Here is a 26,711-nt window from a genome sequence, read left to right as displayed (position 1 = left end):
GCTTTATCAAGACGCTTCTGCTGTTTCGGAGGGGTCCTGCACCCTGAGGCCTCCCATAGGCTATGATTCACTTCAGGCCATTTAAATCCAGTAGAATTCAAAGGGGAAAATGGCCCTAAAAGAATGAAATAAAAAGGGGGATGGGACCAGAGTAGCGGCGCAGCAGTAGGGCGTTTGCCTTGCACTCGACTGGCCTAGGACGGACCACGGTTTGATCCCTTGGCGTCCCATAAGGTCCCCCAAGCCAAGAGTGATTTCTGAGCACAGAGCCAGGAGTAACCCCTGAGCACCAGCGGGTGGGACCCAAAAAATAAAAATAAAATAAAAATGGTGGGGGAACGAGACACCATCCTGTGGTCCTGCGCGCCAGTGTCTGATTGTGATGGCAGCCATGGGGTGGGAAGAGGCTCAAAAGTGACCCAAGGGTCCCTTTAGCTCTGGGCCTGGCAGAGTGAGGTTCTGCTAGGACGTCTCGCCCAGGCAACCCTCGGGAGACCTGAGTTTGAGGGTTCCCTTCCTCCCTCACAGGGAAGGGGGTATTGTGCTGGGTTGGGGTGGCTGGCAAGAATGTCCAGGAGAGGGGCCTGGCGGTGGCGCTGGAGGTAAGGTGCCTGCCTTGCCTGCGCTAGCCTAGGACGGACCGCGGTTCGATCCCCCGGTGTCCCATATGGTCCCCCAAGAAGCCAGGAGCAACTTCTGAGCGCATAGCCAGGAGTAACCCCTGAGCGGCACAGGGTGTGGCCCAAAAACCAAAAAAAAAAAAAAAAAAAAAGAATGTCCAGGAGAACTCGGGAACAGCTCAGCTGGGAGTTTCTGAGCACCCACTTGGGCCCTCTTTTGGGAATTCCCGGGCCTGATGCCAATTGGTCGCTCCAAGCCAGCTAACAGGTTAAGGGAATAGCCATATGTTAATACGTGTCCAGGGACCAGTGATTCAGACACAGAAGAGGAATTAGTTTCTGCTAAAACAGGAGACTCTGAACTCAGTCTTTGCTGGAAAACCAGTGGCTCTGTTAGGGGGGGCTGTGAGGAGCACCTGGGGCCCTTACTGGACTCTCCTGCGGGGCGCCCCATTTGATGAGCTGAAATAGGCTTTGGAGAGTCCGTTCGCTTCAGTTCCTGCTCCCCGCTCTTCCGTGTCTCTCTTCGTTGGCTTTTTCCGGTATGTCTGTGGGCGCAGATATGGAGAGAAGAAATAAACAGGGGTTTGGGTTTTATGTTTTCTTTTTCCACACCTCAGGAGACATCTATGGAAAGCCAGAGATCGAATCTGGGGCATTTGTGTGCAAGGCAAATGCCCTCCCCATTGTGCCGTCACTCCAGCCCTCAAACAGGATTTTTGTTTTGTTTTGTTTTCATTTTGGGGCCACACACAGGGCAGCACTCAGGGGCTACTCCTGGCTCTCCACTCAGAAATTGCTCCTGGCAGACTCAAGGAACCATATGGGATGCTGGGGATCAAATCCAGGTCCATCCAGGGTTGGCTGCATGCAAGGAAAATGTCCCTCACCACTGTGCTATTGCTCCAGCCTCTAGAAACAAGATTTCTTGATTTGGTTTTGGGGCCGCACCCAGCAGTGCTCAGGGATTACTCCTACGTCTGTGCTCAGAAATCACTCCTAGCAGGATTGGGGGACCATCTGGAATGCCAGGAATTGAACCCAGGTCCATTCTGGGTCAGGAACGTGCAAGGCAAACAACCTACTGCTATACCATCTGTCTGACTCCTGAAAACGGGATTTTTAACAGAAGTGTCTCATGCAGTGTCTGGTCCACAGTTAGATTCTCACTGGATACTGGACATTTTTTCCTTTTGTTTTTGTTTTGTTTGTTTGTTTGTTTGAGGGCATTGTTTGGAGCTGGACCCAGAATCTTCTTCCTGCACTATCACCCTGGACACTAAGAATCCCTAGTTGTAATGTGTCTCTTTTAGCTCAGTTTAGGACCAGATAGGATGCTGGGGGTCAGGTCTGAATCATCTGTCTGTCTGTCTCTCTTTCTCTCCCTCTGTCTCTTTCCCTCTTTCGCTCTCTTTATCTCTCCCCCATCTCTCTCTCTGCAATCCTAAAGGGGACAGGTTTTAAGGGAACCAAAGGATCAGTACCAAGACCCCTTCCAGGGTGAAGCCCAGTCAGTGAAGGGCTTTCTTCACGGACTTGCAGTTACCCCGAAAAGATGCTCCATCCATGCCTTCCTGGAGGGTGTTTCCTTCCGCAAAACAGCTGCTTTGCTGTCCCCGCCACACCCTGGGCATCATGGGATTTCCTTCCATGATTCTGTCTTTAGAACTTTGCATGCTTTGACACCCCCAGTCGTGTAAACCCAGAGCTTCTTGCCTGATGCGTCAGCATAGAACCCCTGAACACACTTCCCAAGGGGCTTTTGGTTTGGTTTTGTGTTGAGATCACACCTGGCAGTGCTCAGGGGTTCCTCCTGGCTCTATGCTCAGGAATCATGCCTGGCAGGCTGGGGGGACCATATGGGATGCCGGGGATTCAACCTGGGTCAGCCACATGCAAGGCAAACCCCTTATCTCTCCATCTATTTCTCCATCCCCTCAAGGGGCTCTTGGGACTGTCTGATCCTGTTGGCTTCCACAGGGCCGGCCTGTGTGCCTGTCGCTTACCTGGACGTAGAAGTTGAGGAAAAGCAGGACGAGCGTGAACATGTAGGAAGACTGGAAGATGAGGCAGCCAAAGGGGAAGCCACAGGGCCGCACCACAGCACTCAGCGTGTGGGTGATGGTGAGGACGAACTGCACCTGAAGGGGGAAAGGGGTGAGGGACGGCGGGACCCCCGAGAACCGTGAGGCCCAGGAAAGTGCTGTTAACCCACTGTGGGTCTGGGGGTATGAATGAGCCTCATGGATGCCATCGGAGGGAATGGGGACAGGGATGGAGACACGTCCCGGCCAGGCTGAGGGGGCCTGGGATGGGGAAGGGAGTGCGGACGTACCAGCTGGGCCTGGGTGAGGTACCGCTTCCACCACAGGTACCGGTGCATGGACGGAAACACGGACAGGCCGTAGTAGGAGTACATGAGGATGTGGATGAAGCTATTCAGGGTGGGCCCGAAGAAACCTGCACGACAGTGGCGAGCAGCGGCTTAACCTGACTCGGTTCCGGGACAGGGACCCCAGGACAGTAGTTCCTGGAGCTGACATGTCACTCTGGGTTCGTAGAGAACTACCTTTGCTGTGATGAACCAAAGGCCACTGGATCCTGCTAAAATGGTAAAGCTAGAGCCCGACTTTTTTGTACTGTTTTTTTTTGGGGGGTCACACCCAGTGGTGCTCTGGGGTTACTCCTGGGTCTGTGCTCAGAAGTCACTCCTGGCAGGCTCGGGGGACCATATGGCATGCTGGGGATCGAGCCCGGGCCTGTCCCGGGGTGGCCTCTTGCAAGGCTAATGCCCTACCACTATGCTAGCACTGTGTAACCTCTAAGAGCCAGACTTTTTATTTGTGTTTTTTATTTTGGGGCCACATCTAGCAGTGCTCAGGGGCTACTCCTGGTCCTGTGCTCAGGAATTACTCCTGGCATGCTTGGGGGACACTATGAGGTGCCAGGAATTGAACCCGGGTTGGCCGCATGCAAGGCAAATATTCTCTGTGCTATTGCTGTGCTATTGCTCCAGCCCCTTGAGCCCAACATTTGTGAAGGATCAAGACCAGGGTGTCAGGAAACAAAGTTTGGGGTGCCAGAGAAGCGAAGCTGGCTGTTGAGTCCCTGTGGCCTCGGGTGCCAGGCAGTGGGTCTGGCACAGAGTCACCATGAGAGCCATCTGGGCACTGTTTCCATCAATCAGCTTCTGAAGGAGTCATCTAGAGGCTGGATCAGAACAGGCCAAGGGGTTCTGGACTCCAACTGGCAGGCTCCACCCAGGTCCATCCTCCAAAGGTCCTAGCCCTGCCAGGGCTGGTGACCCAGTGCTGTGGAGTGGCTGAGGGCAGGGGACAGCTCTGTCCCCTTCCGGGCCCTCCATGACACTCACTCTGGCCGCAGGGGATCCAGTTGAGGACACACCACCAGATGTTGAACATGGATGCGTGGTGGTAAACATGCAGGAAGGTGATCTGGCTCGTCTTCTTCCGCAGGACGAAGAAGATGGTGTCCAGGAACTCCACCGACTTGGAGAAGTAATACCACCACAGCACCTTGGCCACCTGGTGCGAGACAGTGAGGCGATGCCAGACAAACCCCCAGTATGGTTGGTGGGGGGGGTTTACTGCTGCCCTGAATCTCCCTCCACTGGGTTTGCTCTTCTGGTGTCTCTTCTGAGGCACCCATGACCCTCTAACAAACTCAGAGAAGCAATTCTAGGAGCTGGAGCGATAACACAGCAGGTAGGGTGTTTGCCTTGCATGGGTTTGATCCCCGGCATCCCATATGGTCCCCAAACATGCCAGGAGCGATTTCTGAGTGCAGAGCCGAGAGTAACCTCTGAGAGCCACTGGGTGTGGCCCAAAAACCAAAAAATAACAAAAACTATCCAGTAAGAAATATTTGACCGAGACCGAAGAGACAGCACAGTGATAGGGCCTTTGCCTTGCAATCAGCCACCCCAGGACCAATGGTGGTTCAAATCCGGGCATCCCATATGGTCAGTCCTCTGTGCCTGCCAGGAGCGATTTCTTTCCTTTTTTTTTTTTTTTTTTTTTTGTTGTTGTTGTTGTTGTATTGTTTTTTGGGTCACACCCGGCAATGCTCAGGGGTTACTCTTGGCTTTATGCTCAGAAATTGCTCCTGGCAGGCTCTGGGATACCGGGATTCGAACCACTGTCCTTCTGCATGCAAGGCAAACGCCCTACTTCCATGCTATCTCTTTAGCCCCCAGGAGCGATTTCTTTTTTTTTTTTGTTTTTTTTTTTTGTTTTTTTTTTTTTGGTTTTTGGGTCACACCCGGTGGTGCTCAGGGGTTACTCCTGGCTGTCTACTCAGAAATAGCTCCTGGCAGGCACGGGGGACTATATGGGACACCGGGATTCGAACCAACCACCTTTGGTCCTGGATCGGCTGCTTGCAAGGCAAATGCCGCTGTGCTATCTGTCCAGGCCCCAGGAGCGATTTCTGAGCAGAGCCAGGAGTAACCCCTGAGCGCCGCCAAGTGTGCCCCAACCCACCCCAAAAGATATATTTGACCATGATTTTGTTGGTTTTATTGTTTCTGCTTTTTGGAGCCAGACCTGGCAATACTCAGGGACTACTATTGGTTCTGAGCTCAGGAATTACCCCTGGAAGTGCTCAGGGGACCCTATGGGATGCCAGGGATTGGACCCGGTTTGGCCACATGCAAGGAAAATGCCCTCTTTGCTGTGCTAGCACGCCAGTCCCTAATTATTTGGGGTGGGGACCCAGGGCTTGACTCCAGGTTGGTGCCAACCCCCACCCCCACTATACTCACTCTCCAGCCCTTCAAAACCCTGATTTTGAGTCACCTGAAATGACTTTCTGAGAGCATCAGTCTTTTGGACATTTAGGTGTTGTGGGGAGACTGGCTCGGACCCAGCTTGGATCCGGGATGGACATGGGAAATCTGGCACCCAGGGGTCCCTGAGTCGACTCACCCGAACATCCCCCTCGCCGGCACTAGTCAGGTTCTGACACTGTAAGTTGTAGCCTGCGGTCCATGTGGAGAGAAGCAGCTGCCAGAGACAGAGCGGGGGAGAGTGGGAACTGGGGTGAGGGTGGGCAGTGGGTGCTCAGGGATGGGGGGGCACTTCCGGAGCCTGGCTCCAGGCGTCCCAGACAGAGCCATGACCGGCTGAATGGTCACAGCATCTGACTGTCCTTCGAGCCCACGCAAGGACATCCTGGCTCAACTGGGCATTCTCAGTGGTTCCCATCGGAAACCTAATGAATGGATCTAGGAATGTTTTATGAAAAGCAACAGCCTGGCTCGGTTTCTTGGATTTCCCCCCTCTAAGAAATACACATTCCAACCATATTAGAATTAAACTGTAAAATTAAATTTATTTTTTTCAAATACTATTTTTTTTCCTGAAGGAGCTTTCTCAATTCATTAAACCTCAAGAACACAGACAAAGGAAGAACACATGTGAAGTTTCATTTTCCTGCTTGGAGGGGACTCACGAACAGAATCAGTTAAAAAAACAACCACCACCAAACAAAGCGTAGAAAAATGAGTGAAATGGGGCCGGGAAGGTGGCGCTAGAGATAAGGTGTCTGCCTTGTAAGCGCTACCAAGGAATGGACCGCGGTTCGATCCCCCGGCGTCCCATATGGTCCCCCCAAGCCAGGGGCGATTTCTGAGCACATAGCCAGGAGTAACCCCTGAGCGTCAAACGGGTGTGGCCCAAAAACAAAAAAACAAAACAAAACAAAAAAAAAAAAAAAAGAAAAATGAGTGAAAATGAAGATAAGCACCTAGAGGCCCTAAATATTAAGAAGAATTACCAGGAACCTAATTTCAGAACCCTGAGCTTAGACTTAAAAAACTACCCAAACTTAACCCAAATAATTTTTTCCCAGATAAATATATTTTTGGTTTTTGGGTCACACCCAGCAGTGCTCAGGGGTTATTCCACGCTCAGAAATCGCTCCTGAAAAAAAAAAAAATCGCTCCTGGCAGGCACGGGGGACCATATGGGATGCCGGGATTTGAACCAATGACTTCTGCATGAAAGGCAAATGCCTTACCTTCATGCTATCTCTCCGGCCCCCAGAAAAATATTTTTAAATGTAAATTTTAAGGAATTATGTCCATGAGAAACCATGAATACTATAAATCACAGAACCCCTATCGAAAAATATATCAATTTTAGAACTTGAAAATCAGTATCCGAAAAAATTAAATTCTCAAGCCATTTTCTCTGTGCAATTACAATCAATTTCTTCCCTGATACACTAAAACACACACACACACACACACACACACACACACACACACACACACACACACACAGCTCCCTAAATTTCATCTCCTTATTTCTATTTCCATTTATCTGCCCTCACCCGGGCAGCCAGCTCTGACCCCTGAGTATATCAGCCACTTTGACAACTTAGACAAATCGCCCTCTAGAAGGGCCAGAGCTACAGCACAGTGGGGGAAGGATTTGCCTTGCACGTGGCTGATTCAGGTTTGATCCCCAGCATCCCAAGGGTCTCCCAAGCCCACCAGGAGTGATTCCTCAGTGCAGAGCCAAGAGTAATCCCTGAGCACCACCATGTGTGGCCCCAAAACAAAAAGAAAAAGACTGGGGCCAGAGGAATAGCACAGCAGGGATGACATTTGCCTTGCACATGGCTGACCCGGGTTCAATTTCCAGCATCCCTTAGGGTCCCCTGAGACTGCCAGGAGGAATTTCTGAGCACAAAGCCAGTAGTAACCCCCGAGCACTGCTGGGTATGGCCCCAAAATCAAAACTGAGGGTGCTGGTGAGAGCAAAGTGGGAAAATGGGACTCCTGATGGTCCCCTCAGCACTGATATTGTGACCCCACCAACCAACACCCACTGCAACATGGATGGAGGGAAGGATGTTGGTTGGATGGGTCAGCGGGAGCAGGACAGAAGCAAGACGAGGGGACAGACAGAAGTGAATGGGACCAATTCTTGACCCTGAAGGACAGAGCAAAAGGGGCAGGTGGGAGATGACAGGGGTGATGGAGGGTCCATGACGTTACCCACTGGCTTCAACAAACACTCAGCAGAACCTGACCTACAGCCATGGAGAGGAAGAAAAGTGAAGTGAGGGCCAGACACAGCCTGAACCGGCCAGGGTCCGAGCTGAGACCTGGGACCCACAGGAACCCTGCTCTGGCTACAGATGCCCCCACACACCCCCACTCACCTCCACCAGCATGTACGCCGAGAGCAGCGTGACCCCAAGGTTGTAGACAGTAAGGATGCCCCGCAGGGAGTAGGCCGGCCGCGTTCTCATGTAGCGATTGCCCAGCACGATGGCCAGCAGGTAGGCGACCGTGAGCGAGAAGGTGGGCAGGTAGGAGTCCAGCAGGAACCAGCCTCGCACGCGGGCATCTGCAGGGGGTGGGCGAGACCCGGGACCACGGGTGTGTGTGGGGGGGGGTGATGGGGCAGACGGGGTTCGGTTGAACGCTGGGGGGCACCCAGGGAAGGTGGCAGTCTCACCAAGGCCTCTGCCCTGCACCCAGGATCCTGTTCTTTTCTCACTTCTATCCTTGTTTTTTTGTTTGTTTGTTTGTTTTTGGTTGTTGGGCCCCACCTGGTGATGCTCTGGGGTTACTCCTGGCTATGCGCTCAGAAGTCGCTCCTGGCTTGGGGGGACCATATGGGACGCCGGGGGATCGAACCGCAGTCCGTCCTAGGCTAGCGCTGGCAAGGCAGACACCTTACCTCTAGTGCCACGCCGGCCCCATCTATCTTATTTAGTTTTTTTTTTTTTTTGGGGGGGGGGTTGGGGTCACATCTGGCAACACTCAGGGATTACTCCTGGTTCTATGCTCAGAAATCAGCCCTGGCAGGCTCGGGAGACCATATGGGATGCCGGGATTTGAACCACCGACCTTCTGCATGCAAGGCAAACACCTTACCTTCATTCTATCTCTCTGGTCCCACTTCTATCTTATTTAGTTTTTGGTTTAGGGGCCAAACCTGGTGGCGCTCAGGGTTTACTCCTGGCTCTGCACTCAGGAATCACTTAGCTGATAAGCTCGGGGACTAGATGGAATGCCAGGGTCGAACCCGGGTCTGCAGAGTACAAGGCAGGTGCCCTCCCCGCTGTGCTCTTGCTATGGCCCCTGAGTCCTCACTTGTAGCCTGGCTGAGCCCAGCCTTGGGGGAAGAGACAGCCCAGGATTGTCCCAACCTGCCCGCAGTCGGTCATGTCGGCCCAGTAGGACCCGGAACTGCCCTCGCCCATGCGGGAAGCAGCTCTGAGTGCGGAGGATGAGGGGTGACAACCTTGAAGCCGTGACATGTGACATGTAAGCCATGATGTGCAAAGCATGGCATGCATTGTGACAGGTCAGTCAGTATGTGTGAAGCATGACATGTGAATTAAGACATGTGACCCCATGATGTGTGACGTATAACAAGTGAGCTATGACCAAGAACGATGTATGACATGTGAACCAGTATAATACGTGAGTTGTGACATCTGAGCTGTGACATGAGAACTATAACATGTGGCATGTGGCCTATGACATGTGAGTTATAACATGCGACGTGTGAGCTGTGACATGAGCCGTGACATCAGCCGTGGCAAGTGAGCCGTGACAACGCCATCCCAGGGGTACGTGGCTGACCGGGGAGCCCTGCTGGTGTCTGGCGATCAGGGTCAGAGGCACACGTACCTCGGGGCCCGAACATGTACTCGAGAAAGGCATTGAGATCGTTGTCGAAGGCCTGGAGAGCCTCCTGCGGAGGGAGAAACAGGGCTGCAGGGGCGTGGGGGGAGGAGCGGGGCTGCAGGGGTGCAGCCAGTCTGTCACCAAGTGGGTCATGAGGCCCAGGGCTGCACCTGGCGATGCTCGGGGACCAGGCAGTACAAGGACAGAAGCCTCGACAAGCACCTCTGGCCTCACTGAGGTTGTTGGAAAGTGGGTTTTTCCTTCCCTCTGGTTCCCCAAGGCCTCTCTGAACACAAGAAGGGCCCGCAGGGCAGACCTGGGCACACGGACCACAGGTGACCTCATACTGGGATATGAGTCTCCCTGAGGCTCCCCCACCCTCGAGATACAAGTGAGCCCCTTCTCATTGCCACATCATGCAAACACACCAGGTTCAAAGTCCCCTTCACCACCTGCAGGCAAAAGGTCGCATTATCACCGTCATGGGCCACCATGGAGAGAGACACAGAACCGGGGTTCACCAACACAAGAGAGGAGGCTGCCAGAGAGCAGAGACTGCTAGGAAGGGGCAAGAAAGCCCGCTGAGCAGGACCCAGGGTGACGGCTGCTAGGAGTGCATCTGGGCCACCAGCAGGACATGTGGGGGATAGAGCACCAGGTGGGAAAAGCGTTGGTCACCAGTGACAGGCCCAGGGGTAACAGGCAGCGACGCAGGGATGCGGGAGGGGACATTGAGCCTCCTGACACATGAGACATTGCAAAATGACGTGAGTGAGCCCATGGCATGCAGGGAGGAAGTGGGTGTCCCAGGGAGGGACAGAGAGTCAAAGGGACAAACTCTCTTTAAAGTGAGTCCAAGGGTGAAGATAGTGCAGGGCTCGGTGCTGGACCTTGCATACAGCTGACCCAGGTTCCATCCTCGGCATCCCACATGGTCCCCCAAGCCCCACCTGGAGTCATTTCTGAGCTAGAGGAAGCCCTAAGTGCCACCGGTAGTGACCCAAAAACAGAAATAAAACCAAAATAAATAATAAATAAATTTTAAAAAACATAAAAATAAAAAATGGGGGGGGGTCAATAATAGAAAGAAAACAAGCAGGGAAATACAAGAATATATAATATAGGGAGAGAGTCCCAGGTCTCAATAAACCCCTAAGCATGAAGGGTCTTGAGCTGCAGAGATAGTCCAGAAGGGAAGGGACTTGCCCTGAAACACAGCCAGGTTCAAACTCAGAACATCATAGGGTCCACCAAACCCAGCCAGGAGCATGCCCGGAGCAGCACCTGGTGCTCAAAAACAAATGAAAAACAAAACAAAACCTCAAATGGTCTCAAATTCACCAATCAAATGACTCAGAGTTGCTAAATGAAAATTTTTTCGAGGGAGGGACACACCCAGCATTGCTCAGGGGTTACTCCTGGCTCTGTGCTCAGAAATTGCTTCTGGCAGGCACCAGGGACCATATGGGATGCTGGGATTCGAATCACCATTGGTCCTGGGTCGGCCACTTGCAAGACAAAGGCCCTACAGCTACGCTATCTTTCTAGCCCTAGATAACATTTTTTACTTTTATTTATTTATTTATTTGGATTTGGGCCACACCTCTTTTGCTCACGGGTCACTCTTGGGTTTGCACTCAGGGGTTCTTCTGGTGAGCTCGGGGACCCAATGGGGTGCCATAGATTGAGCTCGGTTGGCCACATGCAAAGCAAGTTCTTTCCCCACTGTGCTATCACTGTGGCCCAGAATTTTATTTTTTTTTGGTTTTTTTTGGTTTTTGGGTCACACCCAGCAGTGCTCAGGGACTACTCCTGGCTCTACACTCAGAAATCGTCCCCAGCAGGCTCGGGGGACTATATGGGATGCCGGGTTTCGAACCACCATCCTTCTGCATGCAAGGCAAACGCCCTACCACTGTTCTATCTCTCCAGCCCCCAGGATTTTATTTTTAAGGATTCACTTATATTAGGCAGATAAAGATCTCACCTAAGATATAATCTCACAGTCAAAATAGGGCTATGGTATTCCCGTCCAATAAAGCAGAGGAAAGGTCAGTAGCAACTATTTTCATCTCTTATAAATGAAACCTTTCAACTAAAAAAAGGTGTTAAGAGACAAAGATGGTGTTATTCATTGTCCAGTGAGTCAATCCAGCAAAACGATCTTTCATCTTTCATCTTTCTCACCAAATGGAAAAACCAACTGTTGGGGCTGGAGGGATAGTACAGAGAGTAGGGAATTTGCCACGAGATGCCCCACGTTCAATCCCCAGCTCCCCAATACGGAACCCCCACCCCACTGGGAGTAGTCCCTGAGCACCATCAAGTCTGGCCCAAAATAAAAAAAATAGGGCCAGAGAGACAGCACAACAGAGGGGCATTTGCTTTGTACTCGGCTTACCCAGGATGAACGGTGGTTTGATTTTCAGCATCCCACATGGTCCCCCGAGCCAGCCAGAAGCAATTTCTGAGTGCAGAGCCAGGAGTAACCCGTGAGCACTGCCGGGTGTGGCCCAAAACCCAAAACCAAACCGAAACAAAACAAAATACAAAAAATAAACGTTGTGGACCCAGAGCAATAACACAGCACAGAGAGCATTTGCCTTGCACGCGCCCAAACCAGGTTAGATCCCTGACATCCCATAGAGTCCCCTGAGCCCACCAGGAGTGATTCCTGAGCACAGAGTCAGGAGGAATCCCTGAGCACTGCCGGGTGTGACCCCAGACATCTAAACAAACAAATGAGTTGGTAATGGGGATAACGGACAGCACACAAAAAAATCTCAGGAACTCTCAACCAAGTGTCGCAACAAACAGCTCAACCAGACATTCTATCCCTTCCCCCAAAAAAGAACAAGGAAGAAAATGGCCTTTACAGAAGTAGGAACAGAGGGGGGCTCAGCACGTACAGAAACATGTGGGGACATCAAGGCACGTGTGGTCTCTGTAAGTCCTCACTGAACATTTCTCTGATGTGTCAGGACTCATGCCTGTGCAGGTAGAAAGAAGCATCTTTTCCCATCACAACAGGGTGAGACATTGAGGCTGAGGTGTTAGGTCCGAGGGACAGGGTGCAAGTTCTGTATGAGGGAGATCCAGGTTTAGGCCTTGTTAGCACTCCCCAAGATCACCCCCCATATTGCTGGAATATCACAAAAGGGTCCTCCAAGCATCACTGTGTGTGATGACCCCCCACCCCAAATTTAAAAATATAGCGGAGTGATAGCACAGTGGTAGGGCATTTGTCTTGCATGCTGCTGATCCAGGATGGACCCAGGTTCGATGCCTGGCATCCCATAGGGTCCCCTCAGCCTGCCAGGAGTGATTTCTGAGCACAGAACCAGGAGTAACCCCTGAGTGTCACCAGGTGTGGCCCAAAAACAAAAACAAAAACAAAACAAATTTGTAAGGAATCACCAGAGACAAAATATACCAGAATGTTATTCCAGGCTCAAGAATAACAAAGGGGGCCGGAGAGATAGCACAGCGGTGTTTGCTTTGCAAGCAGCAGATCCAGGACCCAAGGTTGGTTCGAATCCTGGTGTCCCATATGGTCCCCCATGCCTGCCAGGAGCAGACAGTCAGGAGTGACCCCTGAGCACTGCTGGGTGTGGCCCAAAAACCAAAAAAAAAAAAAAAAAAAAGAAAGAAAGAAAGAAAGGAGCACATGGCAGAGACTCATTGAAGAGAAAAGCCATGAGGATAAAGCAGACTAACTCCAATGAATATCTTTTCTGACTGCTCAGTGTATTACTTCTCCGCCATTACCCTGCTTCATCAGACCTGTCCACATGAGGGGTTAGAAACACAGTGCCTGGGCCGGGAAGGTGGCGCTAGAGGTAAGGTGTCTGCCTTACAAGCGCTAGCCAAGGAACGGACCGAGGTTCGATCCCCCAGCGTCCCATATGGTCCCCCCAAGCCAGGGGCGATTTCTGAGCACATTGCCAGGAGTAACCCCTGAGCGTCAAACGGGTGTGGCCCAAAAAAAAAAAAAACAAAAAAACAAAAAGAAAACAAAACAAGAAACACGGTGCCTGGTGCGGCCTTGCCCAACTTGTGAATTATATTTTTATTTTTATTTTACACCAGACTGTTTCCCAAGTCTGTCAGGAATGAGTTTTGAGTGCAGAGCCAGGAGAAAACTCTGAGTAACGGCTAGGTGTGAGTCCCCCCAAAAATATTGTTTGGGGCCAGAGTTTTAGCACAGAGGTAGAGCGCTTGCCTTGGATGAGGCCAACCCAGGTTCAATCTCCATATGGTTCCCAAATCCATCTGAGAGTGACTCCAGAGTGTAGAGCCAGGAGTGAGTCCTGAACACCACTGAGTGTATCTCCCCCCCCCCCCAAAAAAAAAATCTCTAATCCACTTGATTGAGTTGGTAAATTCCTTCTCCAGTTCTCCTCACTCCACCAGGAACGCTTCCCCCACAACTCCCCATTTCTGTCCATGTGTCAGCCTTCCTCAGGCTCAGGCTGGCAGCCCTAAGCCATGGCTTCACCCTGGCCAACAAGTCTGTCAGGAACTCCTCAGATACTCTGTCGGCATTTCTAGAACACGGTTAAGGGATGGGGTGGCAGCTGTGTGGCAGAGTGTGAGATCCCAGGCTTGCCCCAGCATGGCAACATGGACTCTAACTGTTGTGGAGAATGTGATAGTCACGATCGAGTGAGTTTGTCAAATCCTGCCAGGAAGAGGCTGCAGGGGACCCAGGGGCTCCACTCTTGACCCTGTTCCTTCCCCACTGACAACTCTTCTTTGTCCTGTTCTGTAATCTGTGAGGTTTTGCCAACTGGATATAAAGGGAGCAAAGAGGGGGCTGGGAGAAGAGGTTGAGACGCTGAAGGTCCCAGGAGAAGATGCTAAAGATGCCGAAGGGCCCGGGAAAAGATGATGGAGACACTGAGAAGTCTGGAGGGCAGGAGCCGCCCAGTGGGCTTGGATTCCCAAAAATGAGCGGCAGAAGCTCCAACCCCAGAGAAGAAGGGCGGGTCCCCAACATACTGACAGTGGACAAGGCCCTGTCCCCAAACCAAAGTGTCACGTGCAACTCAAGGGCAGCTTCCCCGCTTGCTGCAAAATTTGGCCTGGCCTAACCTGGCCCAGCCAACAGGGTGACACGGGGCCTGACCTGTGCCCAGACAGCCTGTCCCCCTCTCTGCCAGGGGAACCCCCACCTGTGGGAGCTCTACAACTGCCGGGTATGGGGATGGCCCAAAGGTCTGACAGCAGGTGGTGGTCAGGGGATTGACTGTACATAGAAGATACTCCATGGGGACAGAACCAGGCCAGTTGGAGGGAGGAGGATGTACCGATCTGTGTGCAAAGATACAGACAGGGCTGATGGCAACCAACCCTGACCTGGGGTCACAGAACTGAGTCCCAAGTGGCCAGGACATGGGGGTGGGGTGGGGAGGACTCAGGACAGTGGGGGATAGTCACAGGCACTTGGGGTTGTAACAGTGACCCTTTGTGTCTATATTATAGATATTCCCTCTCTTGCAGGCATCTTCCCTCCACTGTAATTTGGGGGATAAACCCCCTTCACATTCTCCCCTCAACGCCACTGCCCGAGCTTTCAGACCAAGCCTGGGGACATCTGTGAATGCCCTGGGATGATATTTGCTCCTGAAGGTCAGTTGGCCCTTGTGCAAAGCATATCTCCCATTCCAGCGGCAGGAAAAGAAGATCCAAAAACACTTATTTATGGTCAGAGTGATAGCACAGCAGTAGGGTGTTTGCCTTGCACGAGGTAACCCTGGACAGACTCTGATTGGATTCCTGGCGTCCCATATGGTCCCCCGAGCCTGCCAAGGGTGATATCTGAGTACAGAGCCAGGAGTAACCTCTGAGCACTGCCAGGTGTGACCCAAAACACACAACTGAACAACAAAAATACCCGTTTATTTATTCAAGGGTGACCTGTTCTAGTACGTCAGAGGGGGCCAGATCATTAGCACAGCAGGGAGGGCGGTTGCCTTGCATGTGTCCAACCTTACCTGGGTTCAATCACTGACATCCCATAGGGTCCCCTGAACCTGCCAAAAGTGATTCCTGAGTACAGAGCCAAGAGCAACCCCTGAGCACCATTGGGTGGGATCCACCCCTAAATAAGGAAGGAAGGGAGAAAGAAAGAAAGGGAGGGAGGGAGGGAGGGAGGAGGGAAAGAAAGAAAGAAAGAAAGAAAGAAAGAAAGAAAGAAAGAAAGAAAGAAAGAAAGAAAGAAAGAAAGAAAGAAAGAAAGAAAGAAAGAAAGAAAGAAAGAAAGAAAGAAAGAAAGAAAGAAAGAAAGAAAGAAAGAAAGAAAGAAAGAAAGAAAAAGAGAGAGAGAGAGAGAAAGAGAGAAAGAGAGAAAGAGAGAAAGAGAGAAGGAGAGAGAGAGGGAGGGAGGGAGGAAGGAAGGAAGGAAGGAAGGAAGGAAGGAAGGAAGGAAGGAAGGAAAGGAAAGAAGGAAGGAAAGGAAAGAAGGAAGGAAGGAAGGAGAAAGGGAGGAAGCAAGGAAGGAAGGAAGGAAGGAAGGAAGGAAGGAAGGAAGGAAGGAAGGAAGGAAGGAAGGAAGGAAGGAAGGAAGGAAGGAAGGAAGGAAGGAAGGAAGGAAGGAAGGAAGGAAGGAAGGAGAGAGAGAGAATATGTCAGAGAAAGCTTCAAAGTCCGAGGGATCTGCATGAAGTCTACCATACTGGACAGATGGACGGACAGACAGGCGGCAAAGTCTCCTCACAAAGATGCTGACTCGGAGAGACAAACAAACCCCAGCCCGGAGGGTGTGGGGGGGGGGCAGGGGAGCCCCGCCAAGGACACCAACTCGTTCTGGCTTCTGCGGGCGAGGTTCCAGCGGGGCCACAGAGCCACATTGAGGACAGCCTGGCAGGGCCCCAACTTCTGAGCCGGGGACACGGGAAGAATAAAGCCCTTTCAGGGGACGGGGTGATGAAGAGCGCGTCTGTTCTTATGTGCTCTGGTTATCAAGTGAACAGAGTGGGAACAAGGTGGCCGCCAGCACCGAGCAGCCGGGCAGTGACTCGGGGGACAGGCGGGTCAGATCCCACGTTCCATGTGATCCTATATGTTCTCGAAGCTGATTCCAGCTGCTTCTGACCGAGTCCAAGAGGAGCCTTGGGTGGCTCAAGTGTGCAGAACCCTCAGAGCCATGAGCACAGAGACTTCTTTTCAGGGTGGCCTTCCCTCTGCTCCATCCCTGGGAATCATCTGCACCCCAGAGGTGATGAGGTGTGAAGCCTCTTCCAAGCGGGGAAAGAAAATGGTCTCTGCCACTGATCAAACAGAGTGTTGGTGCCCCCAAAAAATGAGAAAATGGCAAAAGGCGTGAGATTGCCCAGAGATTGGCTGGGGTGGGGTGGTGGGGTCTGCGGTCAGTTCCTGTAGGTGACTCCATCCCAGCCCCTCGTTCAGTCACCGGCTCGCTGTCCCCCCCCCCCAGGACTCCACAGGGGCCTGAGTCCTCTCTCCAGCACCAGGGAGACGCTGGACATCACCAGTGGATCGTGACTGTCACCAAGGAGCTACAGAAGCACAAAATCGATGCCAGTTGCAAGAGCCCCGTGACAGTCTGTTGGTTCGGTTGGTTTTGGGCTCACCTGCAGGCCTTGGGCTAGCTCCTGGCTCTGCACTTGGGAATGGCTCCTCGCTCTGTGCTCAGGGCTGACTCCTAACTCAGTGCTCAGAGCTCACTTCTCGTGGGGCCTGGAGGTAACGCTGCACCAATAGGCCCATTGAACTCATTTCTGCCTCCCCAGTGTGACCTTTCCAACACCTGGTGGGGTTGTCCTCGGCCCTCAGCACTGACTCTGTGACTAAGCAGAGGAGGAGGTGACATTCGGGGTCAGGATCAGCCCCTAGATCCCTGAGAAGTCGAAGGGGAGAGAGAGAGAGAGAGAGAGAGAGAGAGAGAGAGAGAGAGAGAGAGAGAGAGAGAGAGAGAGAGAGAGAGAGAGAATAGCCATCACTAAGCTGCCAGGCCACATCATAGAAAGTGTCCACAATGGTGGGGCCGGCGAGGTGGCGCTAGAGGTAAGGTGTCTGCCTTGCAAGCGCTAGCCAAGGAAAGGACCACGGTTCGATCCCCCGGCGTCCCATATGGTCCCCCCAAGCCAGGGGCAATTTCTGAGCGTATAGCCAGGAGTGACCCCTGAGCATCTAACGGGTGTGGCCCGAAAAACCAAAAAAAAAAAAAAAAAAAAAAAAAAAAGAAAGTGTCCACAACGGGCCCGGAGAGATAGCACAGCGGCGTTTGCCTTGCAAGCAGCCGATCCAGGACCAATGGTGGTTGGTTCGAATCCCGGTGTCCCATATGGTCCCCCGTGCCTGCCAGGAGCTATTTCTGAGCAGACAGCCAGGGGTAACCCCTGAGCACCACCGGGTGCGACCCAAAAACCAAAAAAAAAAAAAAAAAAAAAAAAGAAGAAAGTGTCCACATACTCAACTTCTGACACAGGACCCAGGACAGAGACGGGGTAGGGTTGGGACGTGGAGGGTGCTGCCTCATACATGACCCACCTCTCCTCTCCTCCTCCTCCTCTTCCTCTTCTGCCCAACCCACACACCATCCCAGCAGCGGGCCTAAAGGGGCAGAGAGAAGCCAGGGAGCCAGCCCACCTACATGTCACCAGGACCCACTTTTTAAACAAACCGAAATGGCTTGATTGGAGCCTGAGATGGTAGCATCTCCTGATCTCCCCTAAAGGCTTTGGTTAGGGGCTGGAGCGATGGCACAGTGAGTAGAGCCTTTGCTTTGCATTGGCTGACCCAGCTTTGATCCCGGCATCCCACAGGGTCCCCTGAGCCTGCCAGGAATGATTTCTGAGCACCACAGGTTGTGGCCCAAAAACCAAGAAAAAAAAAGTTTATTTTTTCAGTTGATTTTTAATTTGTTCCCACAATAAACCCTCTGACCTGACCACAAATGTCATCCTTGTTATCATTGTCATTATCAAGGCCTCCCACGTGCCATCCACCTGCACAACCCAAACACTCGATTCACAAGTTTCTCAGTCACTGTCACTGGCAGGAGTTGGACTTGGTCACCTGCATCTTAGAGGGACTTGTGAGCTCCGAAAAGGCGCCACCGAGGGGCCAGAATTACAGTGGGCCCCACCAAGCAGGGCACTTGCCCCTGATCCATGTCTGGGTGTTGCCGGACAGGTGGGAGCCCTGATCCCAGGTAGAGGCTGGTCTGCTGCAGAGCAGGGAGATACTCCAGAGCTTGGGGCTCTGCCTTGCATACAGCTGACCTGGGCTCGATCTCCAGCCCCACAGCCTTCAACAACTGACCAGGAATCAGCCCTGAGCACTGAGTTCAGAGTCAGCCCTGAGCCTCGACAAGTGTGGCCCCAAAAACCAAATAAACAAGAGTGTCCACCTCTAGGGGTGACTCTCCAAAACAACCCAGAGGTTGGTCCCTCCTTCTCACTAGTGGGGGTTACGTTGGCAGCTTGGCCTCATGCAACCCTGTCTGACCTCTCTAAGCTCTCTTTTCTCCACAAAGAAACAGGCCGGGCCAGAGAGACCATTCAGAGATTTCAGATGCTCGAGGCCTTGCACACGGCCAAACCAGGTTCCATCTCTGGCATCCCATCTGGTCCAAGCCCAGCCAGGAGTGATCTCTGACCACAGAGCCAAGAGTAAATCTGAGCATTGCTCAAAAACAATAAAACAGAATAAAGACAGAAAGGACAACAAAATAAAAAAGCCTTGAGAAGGGGCCGGGCGGTGGCGCTCGAGGTAAGGTGCCTGCCTTGCCTGCGCTAGCCTAGGACAGACCGCGGTTCGATCCCCCGGCGCCCCATATGGTCCCCCAAGCCAGGAGCGACTTCTGAGCGCATAGCCAGGAGGAACCCCTGAGCATCACCGGGTGTGGCCCAAAAACCAAAAAAAAAAAAAAAAAAAAAGCCTTGAGCATCATACAGGGGCTTCACACACACAACACACACAAAACAAATTTTTTTTAGTTTTTGTGCTACACCGGGCGGCATCAGGGGGTTACTCCTGGTGACATATAGGATGCTGTGGATCAAGTCCAGGTCAGCCATGTGTAAGGAAAACGCCCTACCCATTGTGCTATTGCTCCGGCCAAAAAAATTAATTTTTTAATTAAAAGTAAATAAATGGGGGCCAGAACAACAGCACAGCAGTAGAGCATTTTCCTTGCATGCGGCCAACACAGGACGAATCCCAGTTTGAATCCCGGCATCCCATATGGTCCCCCGAGCCTGCCAGGAGCAATTCTGAGCACAGAGCCAGTAGTAACTCATGAGCACCTCCGGGTGTGGCCCCAAAAAACCAACAACCCCCCCAAAAAAAGAACAGCCAAACTCAGCTTCATCAAACAAGACCAGAAGAGTTGACATGGCTTCGGAACAGGGGTGTCTGAAGGGCAGAGAGGAAACTGGGGGAACCAGGAACTGTTATCCCGGTCCTGCCCCCTCTAGGATGTGGACTCGGGTGAATCATTCACCTTCTTAGAGGCGAAACTCGTCTCCCCTAGAAGCCGGTTTGCTGACACAAGCGGGACTCGCCTCTGCAGGGTGTCGCAAGGACAGGGGAGATAACTGCCGGCTGTAGAGAGGTGGAGCTTACACTGACCCAACATACCCAAAGGCTGCAGACAGCTGGAGAAAGGGTCACTCCCCAGGCCCCGAGGCCATTGCAGCTGGGCTCAGAGAAGGGCCAGAAGCTCATTTGAAAGTGCTCATGATAAGAACCACAGTTCATTGTGTCCAAACAGACACCCATGGCCCATTGCAGTGATACTGGCGGGAACGCAGAAGGCTGGAAGGCATGGGGCAGCGGGATGTAGGCTGTGGGTGTCCAGAGAATGTCCCGGCCCCTTTCTTGCTGGGCGCCGGGGGAGGAAAGAGTCAAGTCCTGGGAACACACTTATACATGCATCGACACACATGGACACATGCAATCACACTTCTCTGTCCTGTGGACATACAGGGATCACACCTGCCCAATCACTCAGGAGCCATAAGGGATGCCGGAATGAAACCCGGGTCAACCACTGCATGCAAGGCAAGAACCTTCTCTGCTCTGGTCCCACCTCTCTGTCCTTTTGGGGGACCACTCCTGCCTGTGCCCAGGGGCCACCGGTTTACACCCCCGAGGTCCTACACCCAGGGGTCAAACCGAGGGCCTCGAGCACGTGGGGGTCCCTGGACTAACAACTAGGCAGCTTCCGTGGGTTCAGTGCCCTGTTCTTTGGTGGATCCCTGTGGCAGGTACGGCCCTTGGGTTCCTGGGGAGAGCACAGGGACATGGGGTGGCACGGAAGCCAGCTGAGGGTCCACAGAGCAAGCTCCAGGATTTGGAAACACTGCTCAGATGGAGGTCTTGGGGTAACCAGAGACGGGTGGGGGGCTGGGAAGAAGGGTGGAGGTGAGAGGGGACTCTGACGTCTGGTCTGCCCACAGCTCTCCGTGACAGGATCCTTCGGGTCTGGAAGAACAGAGCTCAAGAGACACCCTGAGAAACAAAGGGAACCCGAGAAAGAGACATACAACAGGGCCCGGCTCTCGGGGTGGGAGGGCAGCAGACTAGTTCCAAGTCCAAATATGAGATTATGCAAGGCACGATATGAAAGAGAAAAAAAAGACAAAGAAAACAGGAGTGAGACTCCGATTTCAGACCCTGGAGCCCCGAGTGGAATTACTGACAGCCTGGGGGGCAGAGGGGAGGGGCTGAAACACGAGTCGAGGCCCGTGCTGGGTTTTCGGTGGCACGGGTGGGGACCGTCCTGCGGGTCAGCTGTGGATCAGGAAGTCACCATGTGGCATCGAGTAAACACACACACACACACACACACACACACACACACACACACACACCCCTGAGCCCAGGAGGTGTCACTGGCCCAGATCCAGTGGCTCCGGGCCATGACACACCAGATCAAGATCACAGAATCACCTCTGTGTTCTTACACAGGTGACATGGTGAAATATATTTTTGGGAGGGAGGATTATGGGATATGTCCTGCTCTTCACTCAGAAATCACTCCTGGCTGGCTCAGGGGACCCTATGGGATGCCGGGGATCAAACCCAGGCAGGATCAGATCAAGTGCAAGGCAAACACCCTCCCCATTGTGCTACCTTTCTGGTCCCAACATGGCGAGATTTTTAAGATGGGCTGTATAGTGGGGCCAGAGATCGTCCAACGGGGAAGGCATTCCCCTTGCATGTGGCTGACCCAGGTTTGATCCCGGGTATCCCATAGGGTCCCCAAGCACCACCAAGTGTATCAGTGATCCCTGAGCGCTAAGCCAGGAGTCAGCCCGGAGCAGTACCAGCTTGATCTATTTGCCTTTTTTCACTTTTTAATGTAAGTTCCAGAAACTTTGAAATTACACACAGGGGTTATCACAGCTGATAAGCGAGTGCCAGGACCAGGGTAGGGACAGACAGACAGATGGATGAACAGACAGGCAACAGACAGTCCCGACAGTCTTGGGCCTTGCAGAGATGGTTTCTTGAGTTCAGTGGTGGTACTGGATGCCACCCCCAGGGCACGCCCCCAGCCCCCACACAGTAGACCCTTCTCCTCCCCAGTAGAGAGTGGCAGCCGGGACCAAGGTCAGGCAGATAAAGGCCGTCTGGGAGCAGAGAGAGACCAACAAACAGTGTGTCCGCTCACGGCCTTGGAGGCTGCAGCAGTGATAACCCCTCACCCCCACCATGTCCCAGGAGGACTCAGACAGCAGGTGGTGTCAGGTGGGGCCTGCAGAGACTTCCCAGGACCATCCCCTGCCTCAGACCCCACTCCTATCAAGTTGGGGGACACAACTGGGCATCCCACAGAGATGGAAGGGTTAAGAGCACCTGGCCTCGGGGCCGGGAAGGTGGCGCTAGAGGTAAGGTAAGCCTTACAAGCGCTAGCGTAGGACGGACCTCGGTTCGATCCCCCGGCGTCCCATATGGTCTCCCCAAGCCAGGGGCGATTTCTGAGCTCATAGCCAGGAGTAACCCCTGAGCGTCAAACGGGTGTGGCCCGAAAACAAAAAAAAAAAAAAAAGAGCACCTGGCCTCTGCTTTTCTCATAGCATCTGAGGTTCCACATGGACACCCCCCCCCACACCAGCCTATTTAGAACTCAGAGAAGCACTGAGTCTCTCTCTCTTTTTTTTTTTTTTTTTTTTTTGGTTTTTGGGTCACACCCGGCAGGGCTCAGGGGTTACTCCTGGCTCCAGGCTCAGAAATCGCTCCTGGCAGGCTCAGGGGACCATATGGGATGCCAGGATTCAAACCACTGTCCTTCTGCATGAAAAGCAAGCGCCTTACCTCCATGCTATTTCTCTGGTCCCAGCACTAAGTCTCTTAAACTATGATTCATGGGCCCGGAGAGATAGCACAGCGGCGTTTGCCTTGCAAGCAGCCGATCCAGGACCAAAGGTGGTTGGTTCGAATCCCGGTGTCCCATATGGTCCCCCGTGCCTGCCAGGAGCTATTTCTGAGCAGACAGCCAGGAGTAACCCCTGAGCACCGCCAGGTGTGACCCAAAAACCAAAAAAAAAAAAAAATAATAATAATAATAATAATAATAATAATAAAATAAAAAAACTATGATTCAAATGGTTGGAAATGAGGCCAGAGAGACAGCAGAGTGGGGAGGGCATTCGCCTTGCAAGCGGTTGACCCGGGTTCAATTCCATCAGAACTGCAGAGAAGCCCAAAGCCTTGCAAGATGTGGCAATTGATGTGGCATCCATAGGGTCTCCCGAGTTCACCAGGAATGATTTCTGAGCACAGAGCACAGAGCTGGGAGGAATCCCTGAGCACTGCCAGGTGTGGCCCAACTTGAGAGAGAGAGAGAGAGAGAGAGAGAGAGAGAGAGAGAGAGAGAGAGAGAGAGAGAGAGAGAGAGAATAGGGAGCAGAGGGATAGCACAGCAGTAGGGCGTTTGTCTTGCACACAGTGATCCAGACGGGTTTGATCCCCAGCATCCCACATGGTGCCCGAGCCTGCCAGGAGCGATTTCTGAGCACAGAGCCAGAAGTAACCCCTGAGTGCTGCCGAGTGTGGCCCAAAAACCAAAAAGAAGAAAAAAGAAAAGATAAAATATTGGAAGGGAGAGAGCAGGTGAAAGGGACAGCAGGGGCAGGTCCCACTATCTGTGGTACTCTGTGAAACACTCATTGGGGCCAGCCCGGTTGAGCCCCTGGGCCTGACGGCTCAGTGCCTGGGTCTGCAATGTCCAGAGCCTACAGTGTTCATGGCAGGATTGAACCCGGAGCCTCAAGATACCAGGCCCATCACTGGGTATGTGCTCTACCACTTCAGAGTGAAAAAAATATATTTTCTAAACTCCTCCAAAATGCTAAATTCCAAGAACTAAGGGTGAAAATGGTTTGACACTTTGACTGAAATAATAGCAAAATCTTCTACTAAGAGGCCAGAGGGATGGCTCCACGGATTAAAAGACCGCTTTGCTGCTCTGAGTCCCAGAACTGCAGAGAAGCCCCAAAGCCTTGCAAGATGCGGCCCAGAAGTGTGCCTGCGAGCTTGTGCAACACAACTCCAAAAGAAAAAAAATATTAGGGATGGAAGCGACAGAACAGCAGGGGTGAGGGGAACATCTGCTTGTACACAGCAGTTCCAGGTTTGATCCCTAGTATTCCATATGGTCCCAAGCACTGCCAGGAATGCTTCCTGAGTGCAGATCCAGGAGAATCCCTGAGCATTGTTCGCTGAGTGTGACTCTAAAACGTACTAACCCTAAGAAATAACTTTTAGTGGGTCTGGAAAGACAGTAGAGAAGGCAGATTGCTTGCCTTGCACAGATTCAAACTCCAACACACCGCACGGACCCCAGGACTCCACCCACCAGGAGCGATCCCTGAGTGCAAAACCAGAAGTAAGCCCTAAATACCTCTAGATATGGTCCAAATTTTGCTTTAAATATAAATAATCTGGGGCCGGAGAGATAGCACGGCTGGTTCGAATCCCGGCATCCCATACGGTCCCCCGAGCCTGCCGGGGACGATTTCTGAGCATAGAGCCAGGAATAAACCCTGAGCATTGCCAGGTGTGACCCCCCCAAAAAATATATATATATATATATATATAAATAATTTACTAACATACACCCCTTTAAAAATAAAATCTACTAGTCCAAGTTGAGGTGTCTTTCATCTAAACGAAATCATTCGTATGCCATAATCACCTATGTTATTACTTTGAAAATAAATTGACTATTCTCCACCTGAGCGAGGTACTAGTGACTCGGCTGAGCCTCCTCTCCGGGCTATGTCAGGCTGCTGTTGCTTTTAACTCCAACCATCAGGAATCATTCTCTGGGCATCATCAAACAAGATATCAAACAGGAGCTGATATTTGTTCAGGAATAAAGACTAGACAGCAGCACCCAGAGGACCCAGTGGGTGGGCCCCACTTTCCTAGACCTGCTGTGGCTTGTGGTAGGCAGACTGGACGCCCGGTGGAGAATCTTTCCCTTGGGAGACCCCAGAGCTCTGCAGAAATGCTTTGAGTTTTGTTTTTGTTTTTGTTTTGTTTTGTTTTGGGGGGCTACACCTGTCTGTGTTCAGGGATGACTGACTCTGGGGGGCAGGGGAGGACCATACAGGGTGTGTGGGATGGAACCCAGGTCAGTCATGTGCTGGGCAATCGCCTTGACCTGTGTGCTCTCTTCTGTGTCCCTCAGGATGCTGGAGAGATAGCATAGAGGCAGGGCATTTGCCTTGCATGCAGAAGGACGATGCTTCAAATCCCGGCATCCCATATGGTCCCCCGAGCCTGCCAGGAGTGACTTCTGAGCCTAGAGCCAGGAGGAACCCCTGAATGCTGCTGGGTGTGACCCCAAAACCAAAAAAAATGCTTTCAGGGGGTCAGAGAGTTAGCACAGTGTAGGGCATTTGCCTTGCACTCAGTTGATTTGAACAGACAGATGGTGGTTCGAATCTCGGCATCCCATATAGTGTCTCTGGAACCTGCCAGGAGCGACTTGTGAGTGCAGAGCCCAGGAGTGACCCCTGAGCACCACCGGGTAGGGCCCCAAAACCAAAGGAACAGAAATGCTTTCAGGGGTGCAGAACGAGTGTGTGTGTGTGTGTGTGTGTGTGTGTGTGTGTGTGTGTGTGTGTGTGTGTATATGTGTGTGTGTGTGTGTGTGTGTGTGTGTGATGAGCTATCCATCCCCTTGGGCTCTTGCAAATCGATGATACGCCTTTGATACCGTTCCATTCCTCATCACAATCCCCAACCACTTGGGACAAAGGTCAGGCCCGACGGGCAGATGGACAGATGGACAGACAGACTGACAGAGGTCCAGACTGGTTCCGTCCAGGGGTGTCCTGTGCCCCAAGTGCCAGGCTGGGCGGGCACACACGGTCGTGGGGGGCCGCCGGAGAGCCGGGTCCTCCCCTGCTGCTGCCCCTAAGCCTCCTGAGGTGCCAGGGGGGTGAAGGAGCCGGGTCCCGCCTAATCCGCCCCATCTGTCCACTGAGCCGCAGCCCAGCGCGGGTAACGGTTTGGGCCGATCGGGTTTGAATCATTAAGCGTCGAGTTTGGCCAGGCACCCCAAAAGGGGTGTTTGTCCCACGGGGTACCCCGTCCGGCTGTCACTCGCCAAGGGCCGGGCGGGGAGCCCCTGGGGGAGCCTGGGCCGGTGGGCGCGATCGGGGGTGCCCCCGGGGTCCAGGGCGTTGCGGATCAGGGGCAGAGGGGCAGGGGGACACGTGGGGGCCACCCAGCCGCCCGCCCCGGCCCTGCATGGGCTCCGCATGCTCCCGCCCGAGGCTCGGCTCCTTTGTGCTCCGGGGAGCCGCCCCCCGAGCCCCGATCGCGGCCAAGGGGGACCCCGGGAGCTGGGCCGGGGTCGTGCACGCTGCTGCGGGGAGGCCTGGGGGTCCCGGGGATCGTGGGCGTCTCCGCAGCGAGCGCTGGGCCCTCCGAGGCGCCCCGAGCCCGCCCGCCCCGGGCGCAGCCCCTGCCCGGCCCGGAGCCCGAACCCCGAATCTTCCCCGGGCTCACCATGTCCGCGCGCGCCGCTGTCCGCTCCGGCCGCCGATCGGCGTCTCTGCCCCTCCGAGCCGTCAGCGACAGCCTGGCCACGCCCCCGATTAACATATGGTCTTGTCTGGTCACGCCCCTCACGCGCCAATAGGCTCCGTCCTGCTCCAGGCCCCGCCTTCCGGAATATGACCACGCCCTTCATTCAAGCAGATCTTTGGCCACGCCCCTCACGCTGAAGTAGACTGGCCTGGCCCCGCCCTGCCACAATGGCCACGCCCCTGTGCATAATACGACCACGCCCTTGTATTTACATAGTCCCGGGTCTGACCACGCCCCTCACGCTTCAGTAGGCCCCGCCCCGGTTCCGCCATGTGACTCCGCCCCCTTACATGTAAATAGGCCCCTAATTTGGCCACTCCCCTGGTTATGTAAGTAGGCCC

General features: G+C 53.1%; 1 protein-coding gene across 1 annotated transcript; it reads right to left on the bottom strand.

Moving 5' to 3' along the window:
- Nucleotides 1–1,017: 1,017 nt before the first annotated feature.
- On the bottom strand, nt 1,018–26,334 carry ELOVL2 (ELOVL fatty acid elongase 2). Its single transcript, XM_049765038.1, has 8 exons — nt 26,290–26,334; nt 9,295–9,358; nt 7,812–7,999; nt 5,567–5,644; nt 3,994–4,165; nt 2,956–3,080; nt 2,627–2,761; nt 1,018–1,168 (listed from the first exon to the last, which is right to left on the bottom strand). The coding sequence occupies exons 1-8, from the start codon at nt 26,290–26,292 to the stop codon at nt 1,046–1,048; spliced, it is 888 nt and encodes a 295-aa protein (XP_049620995.1). The 5' UTR covers nt 26,293–26,334; the 3' UTR covers nt 1,018–1,045.
- Nucleotides 26,335–26,711: the final 377 nt, after the last annotated feature.

Source organism: Suncus etruscus, chromosome 18 (genome assembly GCF_024139225.1).
Source record: "Suncus etruscus isolate mSunEtr1 chromosome 18, mSunEtr1.pri.cur, whole genome shotgun sequence".
In the NCBI taxonomy this organism is placed as follows: domain Eukaryota; kingdom Metazoa; phylum Chordata; class Mammalia; order Eulipotyphla; family Soricidae; genus Suncus; species Suncus etruscus.
This window is presented reverse-complemented; position numbering and strand designations above follow the sequence as displayed.

Coding starts and splice junctions, on each gene's coding strand:
- ELOVL2 (XM_049765038.1), bottom strand. Junction 4,166..5,566: donor CCGGCGAGGGGGATGTTCGG/GTGAGTCGACTC, acceptor GTCTCGCACCAG/GTGGCCAAGGTGCTGTGGTG. Junction 2,762..2,955: donor ACCTCACCCAGGCCCAGCTG/GTACGTCCGCAC, acceptor TTCCCCCTTCAG/GTGCAGTTCGTCCTCACCAT.